Raw genomic sequence first — 17023 nt, 5'->3', positions numbered from 1 at the left:
CTGTAAATAGATATATTAATGGGCCACTTACTTGTAGATAGCAATTACTTAAACCAGCATTCAGCTTTTAATGCACAGCCATGCATTTCTAAAGGAGAGTGTTCTCGCTGTGTATTACTATAGATCCAGATTTTAAATTGAGATTGGTCACTATTGATTCTGTTAGAGTTTATTACGGTAGCAGTCTGCATTACACAAGATTCATAAAATCGCTGAAATACTTCGTCCATTAACTTGCCTGCAGTTAGCCAAGATCACCTTGTGTCCAGCTAACACCAACTTTATTGGCATAACGCCATTCCAAAGGCAATTTGCAGGAAGGTTCTTTCCTGCTCTTTATAGCGTACTTTTACATATGAAAGACAATTAATTCTTCCCTTAGTCTTGTCTTCTCTGAGTAAACAATCCCATCTCCTTCCGCCTCTGAATGACAAGATGAACAGAGACCTAGCCGATGTGCCATGAAAGCAATTTCCTCCTTTCCTTGCCTTTCGTGCTCACTTGCAGCGCCTGGGACGAGAGAAAGGCTCTGCTGAGGCTCTTTACGCTGCATGGAGGAAAAAAAGCCAGGTGCAGAGTCTGACCTAGTCCCCAAGGCCGGTGTGTCGGGCGGGCCAAGGGCGTGCGCTGGCCCGCAGCGCGGCCACGTTGTGCGGGAAACGGCCCCGCGGCACCGTCCCGCGGCCCACGCTGCAGCCCTCAGAAACAACCGCCTAACGGGTTTTGGGCCAGCTCCCTACGCAGGAAGGTGACAGTTGGAATATTCCGGAGGAGAGGATAGGAAGTAAAATGAAATTTAAAAAAAATTGAAAGCTGCACTTTCAGATGAACTATTCAATTGTAATTGGCCAAACCTCTTGCTTGTTCTGGCTTTAAGACGTTTCTCCAACAGAAAGTGTTAGCGCCAAGTGTGCTCGTTAGGTTGAGCTGACACATAAAAACCTCAGTGTCTTGGTTTGTCGATATTTATCAGGAGCTACCTAATAAGGGCTTAACAACAGATTCAGTCTCTGAAGTTTATCAGTTTCCTAAATCTCATTTGCCAGTACTTTGACATTTAAAACTATTCTGGGAAGGGCAAATTAGAAATCAATGATGTCCTCATCAACCCAGTATCAATGCAGCCTTAAGAAATGTAGATCGGCCATTGGCGGGGGGGGGGGGGGGGGGAAGCTAAAATTGCCTTTATGGAGACTAAGGGAAAATGCAAAAATGCTACCATGGCAAAGACTGAAATATTTAGTTACTTCAAGTCTTTCCCAAATGCATGGGTAACTCATCCAAGAGCTGTCTTCAAAATCTGCCGCTCACAGGAGCAATACCAGAGTTCGGTCGCTCATTCAGAAATGCTGCGGCATCCCAAAGACGCTTTCAAGTCCTTTTTAAAAATAAGATTTAGAAATAAGGCCCCACCCTCATTTCAGAGAATCCCAATGGAAGAGCAACTAAAATTAATAAATAGGTAAAGGTAGGTGAAAGGAGGTTCAGGTGCTGCAGTGTTTTACTCACACATGAGCTTTTACTAAGAGTGGGGCAGCACTCCCAATTCCTAATGCTCCTGTTTCTTCATACCATTCAATTTCTGATTGTTTAATCAATGGCAGTGCGATTAATGCAGTTATTAGAATGCTTGCAAAAAAAAAAAAAAGAAGGAATAAACCATGTTTGTACATTGAAAGACTATTCTGATGATTAGTTTCATCACCTGTAAAACAGAGGCCAGCATGTTTTCTTGAACTGACACCTGGTTAAGATAAAAGATTTGGTTTAGGAACAAAAAAATCAGAGGATTCTTTTCTGGTGCATCACATAGCACAGTTTGCAGCTACACTTTGAAAGTTAGCAAAAGTCTGTTAACCAGGAAAAAAAAAATAATAAAAAAATCTAGTGATAAAACCAAATGAAACCTGAACGCTATACATGTAGATATAGTGTACCTATTCACAGGCAATATATTCCCCAGAGACCTATTTAAAGGGTTTTTTTGTTTTTAAGTGACAGTGATTTAATTCGGGGGTGTGTGTGTAAACCTAGGTATGTGTATATAAACAGGCGTTGTTTGTAGGTAAATAAGCTTTGTGCCTTTGAGCCAAGAATGAAAGGGAAGAGCGATCAGGTGATGACTTAATTCCAGTGGACTCCCACCAGCTTTCGGGCCCGTGTTCTGAGAAAGGAAGGTTCCAGTTGCAAAGTTCAGAATTTGGAACATACAATAATTAGGAAAATGTTTAATACCAACCCACCCGCTTTATTAGGTAATTTCTTCAAGTATTTTTATATAGTGCAAAATGGTTTTTTGCATTAGTACAATAACTATGGGAATTCACAGCCAAAAAAAATCTTAAAAGATTTCCAAAGTCAAACAAAAAAATTTTTAATACTGTGTTTTTAGCAAGAACATTTTTAACAAAGAATGTGTACTTTAACTTAATATGGTACAACAGAGAAACCATACTTAAAAGTTTCCATTATCTAACACTCTACTGCATATTCATTTTTTCATCTTAAAAGACCAAAAGCCAAGCTGAACTGAGCATAAAAAAAAGCATCAATTATAATCCTCATATTACGTCAGCTATTAGGGTTTAGCTCACACTTTTGAATTGGTCATCTAATGAAAGGACAATTTTTACATCATTCTTTCTTTTAAAAAATGTACACACATTTCTTTTTAAAACGTAATATATATCGAGTATCTGCTTCAGTAAACAAAGCTTAATTTATAAACACAATCGAAACAGCTCCATGTTGAACAGTTTCAGTGATAAACTGGACTGGTATGATGTACAGCCAGTGAGGACCTTTGTGGCTTAAAATCATTGTGCCATTGCTATACAGTAATAGCTACCGCCTTAGAAAAAAAAAAAAAGTTCTTTTTTGGGGGGGAAGGGGGAATAATTCCTGTATGTGCTTAAAAATACTAAAACTCCTTTCTATCTCCGGGGACCTAAAAATGATCTGTTGCAACAGGCTTGGTTTGGTATGGTAAGCTTGTAAAAAGTCTCAATATTTCTTAATGACAATACGGCAGTTTTCGATGCAGCAACAGTAAATTGCTTGAAATTGTCCTTCAAGTTTCATGCTACAAATCCTGTTCTTCACACAGTACTGAAGGCATCAAAGGTTGGAAGGGACGTTTTTCATGAACTATATAGTCTTCAAATAGTGATCATTATACATTTTTCAGCAATAGGTGCTTCCTTCAGTACATAATAGTAGGTTTGATGTATGTTCTGTTTTCTGGAGGGAGAAAAAAAAAAAAACAACAGAAGAAAAAAGGTCAATTAGTTACAAATGTTATAAATAACTGAAACTTAGGCGGCGTTCCTTATTTGTTTGTGGACTTTTTTTTTTTTCTCACGCCAAATTCTCAGATCTACAAGTGACACAAGCGGTCCCTCAGGCCAGCAGGCGTTACGTAGGAAAAAGAGGCGCCGCAGGGGCGAAGGCGCTCAGCGCCCCGACCACCACCTGCCCCCGGGGCAGGCGCGGGCGCTCAGCTGCCAACAACCCCACCAGCCTTGTTTCGAAGGGGGCTTGCCAGCCAGCATCTGCTGCGTAGAGACTATAAATGTTTTTATTTGAATTTTCTTCCTTTATGACATTTGCTTTTTAATTGAACGCTCACTTTCCTTCTTTTTTTTCAGAAGGCAGCCCGTGCTGTATTGCACGCCTCCGTAAGACAGAGTGCGTAACACGGCATCAGCTTTACAACACACCGTTATTACATGCACAAAAACCTTCCAGGGAACGGTGTGTTAAAACAAAATTGCGTTCCATTTAAAAAATCTAATAGAGGCAAATCAATATCTGTTCTTGGAAAACTGCTCTTTCATTCAGAAACCACCACATTTCTTTTCGTATTATTTTTCTTTATTTAGGGAAAGAAGTAGAAAGCCCCTTATTTCCTTCATAAAAATATTCCTAGTTATAGTACCTATCAACTGTGATTTTTCACATTAAGCCCAGAGAAAAAATAAATATTAAAATGCCCACAGAAACTAAAGCTAACAAGAATCCATATTCCTGTTCATTATACAATGAATCATGTATGTACCCAGCTAAACCTGCAAGTACTGATCTTGAAGATGATAGCAAAATGATAATATTGAGACGCATTTTGTATAATGTTGACATCTATCCCATTACTGTTTTACATATGCCAATACTGAACGCTCGTAAGGAAAGAACAAGTATTGACCTGCTAACTGACACCGATCCTTGGAGCAAGCTCAAAGTTTGCCACATTTCAATTTCAAAATGCATTTCAGCTATAATATGAGTGATTTATCATTTAGCAGTAGCTGTCAAAGTAACCTCCTAGATAAAACAAAAACATCTGGAACCATAAACAGAGGAGAGCAGTAGCTGAATTTTAATCCAAATCCGACATGTTCACTTCATTAGGAACAGGAAACAGCTAATTAGTAATTGAATGTTTCATGGTTTGAAGGAGGCTCAGACTCTCCAAACAGAGATGATTTAATATGTATTTTGGATGTAAACAAGAATAAAGATCGGAAGAGCCAGGGACATAACATCTCCGGAGGAACATTTGTGAGCATGGGAACCTCCAAAGTGAGTGAGATTAGTTTGAGGCCTTTGGCTGATTAAACTTGTCATCTTAAAACTTAGCGGGGCAAATATTAAAGCCTGGGGAGGGGGTAAGCAGAAATGCAAATACTGAAAACACTGGTTATTGTTGTGTTGGTTTTTTTTTTAATTCCTTTTCTCCTTCTGATTATTAGGAAGTTGCACATGACTTCTGCCCACAGCAGGCTGCAGGTGATCTAGCCGCTATTAAAGTTGTACTTCTAAAAAAGGTAGCCACTGACAGAACTGGCAGGTCAGCATGGCTGCCCTCAGAAAATTGCACGACTAGTCTTTACAGGCAGTCCAAAAGGCTGAAATTCTGCCCTGGTGGGCCTCTCCTGAGCCAGTAACGCACCAGTCCTGCACTCCGCACAGAAGCAGCCAATGCACGACACGTCCTGGGCGTCTCGCGCCCGCAGCTCTACGCCCTGCGCGGGCCCGGGAGCCGGAGGCACGACGGGATCCTCTCGCCTCACCACCTACACGGGGTGGGATTTACCGACCTGCTTGGTGCATCAGTCCGCAGAATACCAATGGAAGTCAGCAGAAATTAGACACGTAACTCACTATTTAAATGGCCACTGGGCGCCAGCTGCGTCTTTTGATACGTGTTTGATGCTCGATATCCCTGCAAAGCCGGTAAGGCAGAGACCACGCGTGCGCGCACGTTCACGGTGCTGCGTTTGGCAACACGGGCTCTGTCTGCAAAGAGGGGGGGAGAATCCAGGCGGGTTTGCAAGGGTTGATTAATCAAAAAAGGGATCAGTAAGAATCAGCAATGGTTTTTTTTTAATTCTTGATATTTTTATTGTATTTTAAAAATTATTTTTCAAACGAAGGTAAGAGGTGCTCATTGAGGGTACTGCGGGCTGATGGACTGACTACTTAAACTTTGAAACAGGTTTCAATTTTTTCCCTCCTCCTCCCTTTATTTCTCAAGGGAAGTTCAATGGAGGTGTCTGGAATACCTGTAAGAAAGAGAAAGCAAATGCCAAAGCTGAAGCACAGTGCAGCCACCCAGGAGAAGTTACTGATCGGCAAACAGAAAGTGCATAGTTAAGTATTTCCTTTTTTATAAAGCGCTCAATTATTCTCCAGAAATTAAAATACTTTTTTGTTGCTGTGCCATAAACTGAACTCCATGGCATTAACAACGTCATACAGCAACCACCTATGAGGAATTAAAGCGTTAGGAGCATCTGTGCTACCACTTACACGCAGAAGGCAATGCCATGTTGTCAAATACATCTTTCTGAAGAATATTCACCATCTCCTCAGTGTAGCTGACTGGAAGCTACATACCGTTTCATAGCATTTTACTGTATTATATAGCAAAGATTTGAATAAATCTGTGTGCAATAAATGTATTCTTTTATTAGGTTTATCCCTTAATCAAATATTCATTTATGTGGGCTTCATTCTATTAAAAAATGAAATTATACAAAGGTGAGCAAAAGCGTAGATTTACAGTAGTTTAAAGCCTAATCTCATTCTCTAGGGGTAATGTTGACAATATAAAAACTGTATAAATGATATTCCCTAACACTAAAATATGCTTATGAGCCCCCTGTGCATGTTATACTGCTTTACAACCTACAGTGAAATGCATGACTGGCTTAATAAGCAAGACATTTAGAAAGGAATTTTTTTTCCCCTTCACAATGTGTAAGACAAGTAAAGATCTCACAATTTCTCAGTGAGCCAGAGCTATGTTCATAATTGTAACTCTCCCTCCGGATGGTGGTGTCTTCCCCGAGCTGTTAGGCCGGGGTACACAGCCATCTCTTGCACTCTCTTTTAGCAACAATATCATCGTTCCTCTTTTTCTCTCAAGGTTTTAAGGTGTGTATAAGGGGCAAATCCAAAAGCAATAACTATCAATCACCTGCATATTTATTAACATTTTTTTTCTTCTTTTCTTTTTTCAGCATATTCAGCATCTCCGACTTTTCTGAATCCTTCGTGAGGCTTTGTTTGTCAAATCTTTCTTTTAAGTAAGTAAGTAAGTTAGTAATCCAGCTGTATTTCCATGAAAGTGCTTTAAACCAAGATTTCCACGTGTACCCTCACAACCTGCCTAAAGAAACGCGCTCCAGTAACGCTGGTGTGCAAATCCAGTCCCGGCCGGGGAGCAAGGCGACGCAGCCGGCTAACGGCGATCACCCGCCACAGCTACAGCGCGGGATTGCTCAGGTAACCTTAGCGCACTGTAAACTGGAGCAGAAAGTCACTGGAGGAAGGAAATTTGGGATCTGCTACATAATGAGAGAACAAGGATAGATTTGTTGTGTCAGTAACTGTAAATTATTCATGCAATTTAAAAAATAAACCCCAGCACTACATATTGCAGAGTACGGGTAGCAGAGATGAAATAATAAACTGAAAATCCCACTTTGCCGATTTAGATGAAGGAGGAGTTGGGAGAGCTGCTAAAATAAAGGTTCGGTAGCGCCGAGACGTGGCTGCGTTGCCGTGGAGAGCAGAGCAGCAGGAGGGGAGAGGGCGGCCACGTGCCAGACCTGCGCGCTCTCCGAGGCCTTGCACACCTCCTGCTCGAGGGGCTGAAGCGCAGAGTCTTACCCGGTGCTGCAAGTACCCCGGAGAGGAGGGATCTCTGCACCCTGCCTAGGTACGTAAACCCAGGCAGCAGGTCAGTTAGATCAGAGCCGAGCCGAGCTTTGGATGCAGCCGCACATGGAAAATACAAGGCCGTAACAATAAATCTAATAAATAACAATAAGTCTAACTTACAAACCTGGGGCTAATTAGTTTGAATCAGTCTCTTATGTTGCAGAAATCAAAAGAAAAACCAGAGAACAGTTTGCATTAGCTTCTACCGTGGATGTAATCCCTGAAAAAAACTCTTTCCCTAAACCTCTTTTAGCAAACAGGAGTGCCGACGGGCCTGGAAGGAGGCTGCCTCCAGGCCCCTGCTACTGGGTTAAGGACCACAGCAATTACGAAAAACACAGAAAAGGACCCCTTCGCTACCATGAAAAAAAGAAAAAGACTTGGCCTGCAGCCAGGTCTCAGGATTTTGGGCTAGTCATTCAGCCGAACGACAACAGTGAGTAAAACTGACTTCTTTGCCTCATTATTAGTTGTCCAGCAAAACTTTTCCTTTCCATTTATCTGTAAGTAAGTATTTTCCATACTGAGCAGTGCAAGAGGAAAAATAAGACACACTGAGCAGGGCACGGTTTCCTCTAGCCTGACAGAAGAACGTGGGCAATAAATGCTGCTTCTGAGAGCAGCAGTACTAATGAAGTTCGGTTTGCTTCCTTTGCATCTCTCGCTCTTTCATAGCGCCTCTTTTCCACCCTGCAGAGGTGCAGCCTCTGACGTCTGATGCCGCCTGCGCCGAGAGCCTCCCTCCGGGGAGCGGTACCCGACCTCCCCTCCCCGCGGCAGGCACGGCCGCGGCTCCTGGCCCTTCGGCGCCGCGCGCTCGCCGAGGTGCTGCACTGGGGTCTCTTCCCCGCTTATTTTGTGCTCAGGACTACTGAGTAGGCTCTGGCAAGTATTTCCACATCCATGTTAACAGACCTAAAAACTTGTACAGGAACTAGGATTTCTAATGAGTAACGACAGCCAAGGACGAGAATCTGTTCACTGAATACAAACCATGCAGATGCTGGATTGCCACTGCCAGTTTGAGCAGACAAGGAGATAACATAGCGGTTCCTGCTTAGGAAATATTCAAGCCTACTGACACTGAATTATTGAATAAATGTTTTAGCCCTTTGTAAGAATAGGAAGGTATGGACCTTCGCTCTCAACAGGCTCCTGGGAAAACCTTTCCCCACCTTTTGTTTCCAGTAAGTCACAAAAATCTCAGCTTCCTCCCTCATCTGCGCCTGTGTGCTCAGAGAGAGGGAAAGATTCAGAAACACACTGCGTACCAAAAGTGGAAGTAACACTAAGAACAGCGATGCCGTTATTTTTAAAGCCCTGCATTTGTGTCAGCAGCAGGTGAGCCATGCAGTCGGTCAGCGCCGCGATCTCACGGCTGGTTACTGAAGAGGGCCCTTTGCTCGGTTGGCAGCTCGTCAGAGGGCTTTCAGCGGCGCGCGGCCGCTGTGTGCAGGGATACGACAGTCTGGGCACGGCACACGAACGCCGGGAGAGTGTTTCTAGAAACGCTGCAGTGTGACACAGCACGAGGTAACCACTAGAGGTTCGATAACTCAGAGCGTCCGGAGCAGGGCACGCACGAGGGACAGAGCACGGCTTGGGCAGGAGGAAGAAGAAAAGGCTGAAGACTCAAACAAAAAAGATAGCGAATAACTTGCTCACAAGGAAAATATCAGGCCTCTGTTTACGTTAATCTCAAGAGTTTTTAAACACAGGGTTCTGGTCTTTTCTTAGGTAAAATTGTCAGTGTTGTTTGTTTGAACACTTTTTTTTCAGTGAAAGCAAGACCAAGACAACAGCACTATGATTTCCAAGATGTTGAATTTGTCTCTTTCTTACAATTGTAGAGTACTCTGAAATTCCATAGTGTGGTTGGTTTCAGCAGATTACAACATCTGAAGTATAGTTTGATATAGTAACATTGTTGTTAAACCTCTTAAAAAACACTACCCTCTCTTTTCTGTCCCCTTTGTGCCCTTTTTACCATAGGCTGAATTTGAAAACTGACTGGTTATAGCAGAATATCGAAAAAATATAGCCCAGTTTTCTAAATAATAAAAACCACAATATGTATGTTCCAAACTTCCTTCAACAGTCCGTCATCACCTCTGGCAAACAGATAAAAAGTTATTCACGGTTACTGAGTGTTTTTGTGCTAAACCTCTGCCGCGTCACCCCACGAACAAGAGCAGCAGCCGCCCTGGTCGCCCTCCTGCCGCAGGTAGAGTGACCCACGGGTCCTCCGAACCACGTCATCACCGCAGGAAAGGCTGCCCGCCCGTGCTGCCGCCTCCGTCTCGAAATTTAGAGTCTTTCTTTCTTTCATTTTTTGTACATTGTTATCATCAAGTATTATGGTAACATCTATTTTTTAAAATTTTAAGATAACATTGCTTTGCTGATTGTTCCAATATCCCCTAACAATGAAATATAGTAATACAAAAGTTAACTAAGGTATAAACATGCAAAAGGAGAAGTCTCCCTGCGATCATAAAATGATGTTATTTTCTGTTCAGCAGTTCATGTTACTGCTGTTCATGCTAATTAATTAAAGGAGCTGTTGCTGTAATGTGCAAACAGGGAATCTGAGAAACTGAGAGGGCTTTTAGGTCTCGGAGTGAAGTTAAGTCAATCTGGGCGCGGGCAATCAAATGTAATGAAATCACTTGTCAGTGCTAAGCTTGCAAAAACTGTGAAGTTTGACTAGGGAGTAAAAGGATTATAATTAGATTTCCAATAGGATAATAACTAAATGGCAGAAAGCAGTAAAGAGAAAATATTACTTTGTTAGCTAATGGTGCTGCTGTTCAGTTTTAGTTTTTATCAGCACACTTGTAGTTGTGCTAATTTAATTTGCTTTTATCAGCAAAAATGCACTACTCGAATGGTACTTGAATGTCATTTGCAAAAATCATTGATCTGAAGGTGCACTTAATGACACCCAGTATGTTTATTTTATGTGAAACGGAGATTGGTTGATAAAATGGTTGATGCACCGTCTATCTATCTCGCTGGCCCACAAGCGAGCGATGGAAGCAAGACCAGGAGGGCGCGCGGGCATCGCCCCCCTGCGCCGCGCAGCTGGGCGGGGGCTCCACGGCCACAGCAACCGCTGCTCTTCAGCCACAGAGCTTCTCGCAGCTCAGGCTATGCTGCGCTAGAAGATGGGGTACGTGGAGGATGGAGGTACTGGGCTGTAGAGTTCAAAAAAGTTTTAAGTCTCGCCTGCACAAAATTTCCGTCCAATTAATATACAAAGCGTAGACAAAATGAGTCAACTAAATGGAAAAGATTTATAATGCAGATCAGAATCCCAGTATATGAACAGCTTGTGTTAATAAAATCATTTGAAGGAATGGGCATAAAATATGATATGACTTAATCACTGTGAAAGGTGGCCGTGCAGTATTTTTGTAGTTTTCCTTTAAACCGTCTTAAGGAGATACTGGCAGCAAAACTAATTGAATTTCAAAGGGAAGGCACTGTGTGAATGATAGATTTCTGTCCAGCAGAGCTATTGACAACAGCAAAAGAAAGGTCTGCGCTGATGCGAACGCTTTTTTCTGTGCAATAGAGAGAGATTTTGGAAGCCTGGAAACAGCTTTGTATTAGGGACATGTGTTTTGACCCTTCCTCCTCCCAGGGCCCAAAAACAAAGGCAGCAAATGAAGGGGGCAATGAGGGAGTGTGCTCAAATTGTTAAAGACGGCGCTGCAATAATAGCCGTCAAGTACAAAAATTGTAATCAAAGGAAAAGAGAATAAAAAGATATTACAGTATCAGCATAAATAAAAATGAAAGAGATGGTGCTACAGGACAGAAACACTTTGAAATCTAAACAAGCTCTACAGAGAGCTTTTCAGAAACCTTTTCATCAGCTGAGAGTGCTTGGTGAAAGAACTGGCTAAACTCACCACACGTTTACAGCTGAACAGGATCACCACAGTGAAACCGCCAGCGCAGGCAGCGGCCGCTGTGGCGAAGACAAGAGACGCTCTGCCACTGCGGAGTGGACGCGGGGCTTACGGCTCGTGTTGCGCAAGTCGTGCTCTGCTTTCACAGAGGGCACCAGGCCCAGAGACACGGAGCCCAGTGGATATCCAGTTCTCCCTCTGCTCAGGCTTCTAACCTGAACAAAAACTTTATGATCCAAAAAGCCTGTTAAAACTAAAGAATGATGCAGTTGGGATCAGATTGAAAAAAAAAGAAAAGAAGAAAAACCAGCCTGAATTAAAAATCATAAAATCACGTGGTTTTCTTGTGTATCAGAAGACTACAGAAGTGTAAGAAAGTTCTGTTAATTCCTTCTGGTAAGTAAATGGTTGTTGGAAGTGGCTATGCATCACTTTCCCCGCAGTTATTTATAATAATTTTTGATGGGAAGACACATTTGAGCCAACTGTAACTTTTTTCCTTCAATTGAAAATTGAACTTAACTTCCTTTTTTTACCAGATTCTGTCCAGATGCACCTTTGACTCTCAGAATCTTTTTGGCCGAGCACTGAGCACTCACCTCAGCAGGTATCATAAATAGATCAGAAACGTTCGGAATATTTTGCTTGTCAAATTGAAATACATGTGTCCCAAGTGCTTATCCAATATTTTGACTATTTCTGGCAGTCATGATTTTCAAATTGTAATATTTAGAGCACAGCTCCAATCATATGTGTACATATATATATATATATACACACGTTATATGTATATATGTGCATTACAATAAAGCTGAGATTCTCCTTCTTTGTAATACATAGCATATGAACCTAACATCACAAACAGAGACAGCAGTAAAAATTATTTGAAAGCTTTCCTGGACAGATGACAGATGGGCGACAGAGGCATACCAGAGGCATGCAAAGCCAAGCCCTGAACAGGTCAGAAATGCTAGAAGTTGTGTTTGCATCCACAGCTGTACTGCAGTCCTCCTGCTGGCTGCGCAGAAGGGGACTGTCTTTAGTCCCTTCGACACACGTTCTGTTTTGCACATAGCCATGCCGCGATTCAGCAGAACGGGGGGAAGCGCCCGAAGAAGCAGCAGTTACAGCGGCTGCCAGAGTAGCCAGCGCAGCACTGAAGGGTGTGTAAGGAATACGGCACAGGACTGAAGGGAGAAAAAGGTTGATTTTATAGAAAATCAACACTACAAAACTGGACTTTCCCCAAAGTCAGAGAATTTCTGTGTTCACATTGCTCAGACCAAATTTTATCACAGGTCACTATGGATTTTCTGAGTGAGTGTCTCAAAGAGGCTTCCAACGGTAATGGAAATAACCCTTAAGATCTCTGTATCTCAGCTCCCCTAAATGATGATTACACAACTCCCTTACTGCCCAGGCCTAGAGCCAGAACGCATTTATTATTCTTGGGAAGCGCTCAGACAAGACGCGAACGGTCTGTATTTACAAACAGGCACTGAACAGCGAGGAAAACGGAGCACTATGTAACTGCTCGTAACATGACCATGACTTTCCTTTTCCACCTACAGTTCGTGTAATTTTGAAAACACCTATAGTCTTGACAGGAAGGTAAGGATCAGAGGTAAAGTATTTTAAAAGATAAATCATATGTAAAATCGCTTTTGAACTAAGTGCATATATCTGATGGCTAAATATGAGTTTCCCACACCTCTATTTAAACAAATTTAATTGCTGGTCTTGTAAAGTACTGATCTTTCAAAGGTTTTCTATATTGAGCAGGAAAACAAAATGAAGTAAGTTGTGCAATTGACATTTATCTTAAAGCAGGAAAACAGAGACAAAAACTATTCTGCATTTCATTTAATTTTTAATACGGCTTGTGATAAACGTGAATGGGATGAGACGCGGTACGTACTGCACCTTGCATTGCTGCACTGTCATGTTGGGTCCCGTTGTGTTCTATTTCCATGTCTGGGATTCCAGCATCTGAAAGACATGACACCGAAGATTAATGCATTCCCCTTTGTCCTTCTCTCATGCATCTTTAGAAAAATATTTATAGCAAACTAGGGTGATCTCCAAGTTACACGGTCTTGCATAAAACATTTGGTCTTCATAGAATTTTCAGTAGTAAATTGTTTCCAAAATGTGCAAACAGGACTGGTCTCACAGTGAACTATTTTTAACGTGCTTCACATTTGTCTGATGATCAGATAATAACGAACACATGATACTAATATGTCTGTAGCATTCTCTTGGAGAATGAGGGCATCTGACATAGGAAAAATAAAAGTCGAAATCAAGCTGTGATGACATTAAACTGCATTGACGCTCTCAGCCATACACCTGCAAAGTCCAGGATTAAATAGAGCAACGCCAGTCAACATGTTTGTGTGTGTGTGTGCGCCTGTCAGCTTGTATGGGTGCGTGTTACGGATAAGGGCTGCGCAAACGGCGTTTGAAAGGCTCAGCTCACAATGTTGTAAGCACGCATCATCACCCAAAACAAAATTACGTATGTGATATTAGGTGAAACGTTTCCAGATTTCTGCGAAGAGCTTTCCAAAAGGGACTGTGCTCTTTTTTCCAAGTTGAGAAAGAAAGAGCCTCATAATGATATGCGCTTTTGAACTATTTAATTTCGTATTGATAATACCTCTGTATGCAGAGTCCTTCGGGCGGGGGCGGGGGCTCCAACACCCCAGGGTGTTAGGATAACAGATGCCATTATCCACCTTGTGCCAACAAGGATTAGCATGAAGGGTATGTGATTTGAATCCACGGCACCTCGAATCCTGGAGAAACATCTGCTTCCCTTATAGTACAGCACTCAGAAATTACAGCAAGAAAAAACCCCACACCTGAAAGTGAGCTGCGTATAGTTTAGAGTTTTTTTTTTTTTTTGTGTAGAAGCCTGTTCTGGACTTTCTCAAATAGAGAATAACTGTCCTGTTGCTTTCTCAGCTCGCTGCAGCTGGAGCGTCAGTAGCTACCGCAAAGATGATGTTTTGCTGGTCACCCTACAGCCCGACCGGCCTCTGGGTCAGAGCAGGACGACCCATTACAGTATAGGCCGTACACAGAAGAGTAATATGAGTAATTTCTTAGTAATATATGTGTAAATGACATACATGTGATGTATGCATACACAGCCCTATAAATATATATGAGCAAATAAATAATATTTTCATGTATACAATTCTTTCTTATAAAATTACCAGTGACTGCTCTTACATAGGGTTTCCCTTATTCGGATTCCTGTTTTGAAGGAAAGCTGAAGGCACTGATCTGTTAGTCTAAAAGGTTCTTTCTTTTCAAACCTTTTAGAGTACATGTTGTATACACGTAAAATGACAAAGTCATCTGTAACTAATAACAGCATCTGTTAAATGAGACAGACCGTCAGAGTTAAATTAAAAATATTCAGAATAGCCCTTCACATTTTGTTGTCATAAAATTGTACCTGCAATTAAATTGTGGATTAAGATGCTAATGAGCTACCTGATTTGCATGTGCAATCAGATTAGCATGTAAATATCAGCTTCTCGCAGGCACTAACATATATATGACTACCTGAGTGTGCCTGCAAATCAAAACGTTAGCAGCCAGGCCCACAATAGCAGATGTGGAGATCTGTTAATCACATTGCTGGCATGTTGGTACCCTTTAATTTGCGGCTTCCAGAACCGCTGAGCACGCCTAACCGCAGTGCGCGCGGGAGGCGCTCACCAGCGACGGCAGGCTGGGTGAGTGACCGTGCAGACCATCAGGACGGCAGGTTTTTTCTGACGTGCATCTCAAGGCGCTGGCCACGCCTGTGGGATCGGGTCTGGGCGTTTTTCTGATCTGGTGGAGGCGGTGGGAAGGGTTTCTGCTGGCTCTGTCCACCCGCTCTCCCTTGGGCCATGGTCCCCTATCCCGCTGCAACTGCAAGCCGTACATCCCTGCCTGGATCGCCACCAGTCACTGTCAGCACAACGGGGAAGCCAGCCAGCCCCCGGTTACGGTGATATGCTGGACTATAAAACCCAGCAGATGAGAATGCCTCTGAAAGATGTTGCTCTCGTACTTAAGGAGTTTATATCTCTTAGGTGCTCTAGATAAATCACAACTCGCAGTCCATTGCAGAGTGTCGGGATGGCAGTTCGTGTAGACAGGCTTGCCCTAACTTTAAAAAACAGTTTGCGCAGCCCTCACAACTGAGAACTCAAGACAAGCTCAACTCATTATTTCTACTCAGCCGTTCAGGCAGTTTTTGCAGTCTGCTTACGTTATTATGGCTCAGCTGCCAGCAGCGCCCAAAGCAGGCAGCACAAAGTGAACGTAAAGACTACACCACATACGAACGCAGCAGAGACTGAATGGACCTCTGATTCGTGAGCCTCTGCGGAGACTTCAGGGTAGGGACGCACAGATTAAACCTTAGCTACAGAACCTGAAATTAATTCAAACTCAACTAGGTTCAGTCTTAAAGATTCAAACCAAAGCTCTAAACTTTGCTCAGAACCACATCGAGCAGGAGAGGCAAATCCTCCCACTACCCAAAACATAATGACCCTGTTTAGGAGATATTAACTGATTTGCTTTTGTTTCACAAGAATATTTGGGAAGTATTGAAAACCTAGTCAGCTCTGAAAGCTGATACATATTTAACAAACTTACTTCATGGGTCCTGAGGCTGAGCAAACTTCAGCCAAACGGCTTTTCAAATGAAGCTCAGCAGTTCTAAAAATGAATCTGCTGGGAGAGAAGAGTTCAGAGAACCTTATAGGAACCAAATTTCACATTGTCTTAGCTGGCACTGTAACAGATTTCTCTGGTAATATATTCAGCATTTCTTGTCATGTCTGTGTAAACTGCTCTGTCTGTTTCTCTAGTTGCAGACTGACTTATTTTTTTAATTCATGACCCAGAGCACATGGCCTGAAATAGATTTTTAATTATTTCAGGAAAGGATCGTGGTTTTTTTATTCTGGAATTTGCTTTGTGCATCATCTTAACTTTTTTTTTTTCTACTCAGTTAAACATCATTTTAAGCTAACTGTGAAAGGCCAACTAAGACATTACCATTTAACATCCTGAGACCGTCACCTGATGTGGCCTGTTTAAGCGCCTGTTCCACTTGTTCTCTTCTTTTTGATTCAAATTCCAAAGCTTCCTGCAATTTTCTCTTTGCCTTTTTTTCTTTCTTCAAGCGTTTCTGAATTGTTGCTGAAATGTAAATATATTGTAAGAATGGCTGTTAAAGCACAATTAATATATCATAGTGAATGAGTTTACAGTCAATGTTCGAGGGCCCAGTTCTAGATCGGGGGAAAAAAAAAAACTGGCATGAATCTGATGTAAAACCAAAAAAACCCGAAGCCATATCCTGTAGTGAAACAATGAACAATCTGAAAGGGCTTTAGATCTTGTTAAAGATCTCAAATCTTATTCTCACTCTGGGACGGTCCCCTGGCTTTAAGTGTCCTGACCAGAACGTACGAGTCTCGGAGCCAGCCCGGTGGCTCACGTTACACGGACTTCACCAATTTGGACTAAATTCCAGCTACAGTTCTGCAGAGTTTGGCTGAGCAGATCATGGCTTGAACTAACTTCTAGCACCAGCAGCACTGTACGTCCTCAAAACTAAGTGAATCTCTCACCCTTCACTCTAACCTTTTCCCTTACTGCTGAGAAGTATAGTGCGCCCTCCTCCTCCAGCAGTTTTACCTGGAAAGGTAATGCAAACGCCCTGGTTATGTCTCCCCTGACTACTCCTCATGGATGGAGGAAGTCTTCTGAATGTGTCAGAGATCTGGTTTCAGTTATGTTTTCTAACATTCAAAGGAAATTAAATTTATTTCTGCAGGTGAACTGTGTGCAGTGTTGGAGAATCT

The 17023-nt window shown here is 42.3% G+C and overlaps 1 protein-coding gene across 4 annotated transcripts in view; it reads right to left on the bottom strand.

The window, feature by feature from the left end:
• Nucleotides 1-2358: 2358 nt before the first annotated feature.
• DACH2 (dachshund family transcription factor 2) overlaps nucleotides 2359-17023 on the bottom strand; it is a gene marked incomplete at its 5' end in the record, with an annotated part of 310111 nt that continues 295446 nt past the window's right edge. Inside the window, 3 exons of one of the 4 annotated variants that reach the window (XM_082322935.1) lie at nucleotides 2359-3240; nucleotides 13060-13130; nucleotides 16212-16355. In XM_082322935.1, coding sequence (XP_082179061.1) covers nucleotides 3184-3240; nucleotides 13060-13130; nucleotides 16212-16355 — 272 coding nt within the window. In that variant the 3' untranslated portion in view covers nucleotides 2359-3183. The remainder of the gene's footprint in view (nucleotides 3241-13059; nucleotides 13131-16211; nucleotides 16356-17023) is intronic. The other 3 variants (XM_082322936.1, XM_082322937.1, XM_082322938.1) reach the window with 3 other exon arrangements.

This window comes from Platalea leucorodia (assembly GCF_965183815.1).
Source record: "Platalea leucorodia genome assembly, chromosome: 10".
NCBI classification, from domain to species: Eukaryota; Metazoa; Chordata; class Aves; order Pelecaniformes; family Threskiornithidae; genus Platalea; species Platalea leucorodia.
Note: the sequence above shows the minus strand (reverse complement) of the source record. Positions and strands in the feature narration are given on the sequence as shown.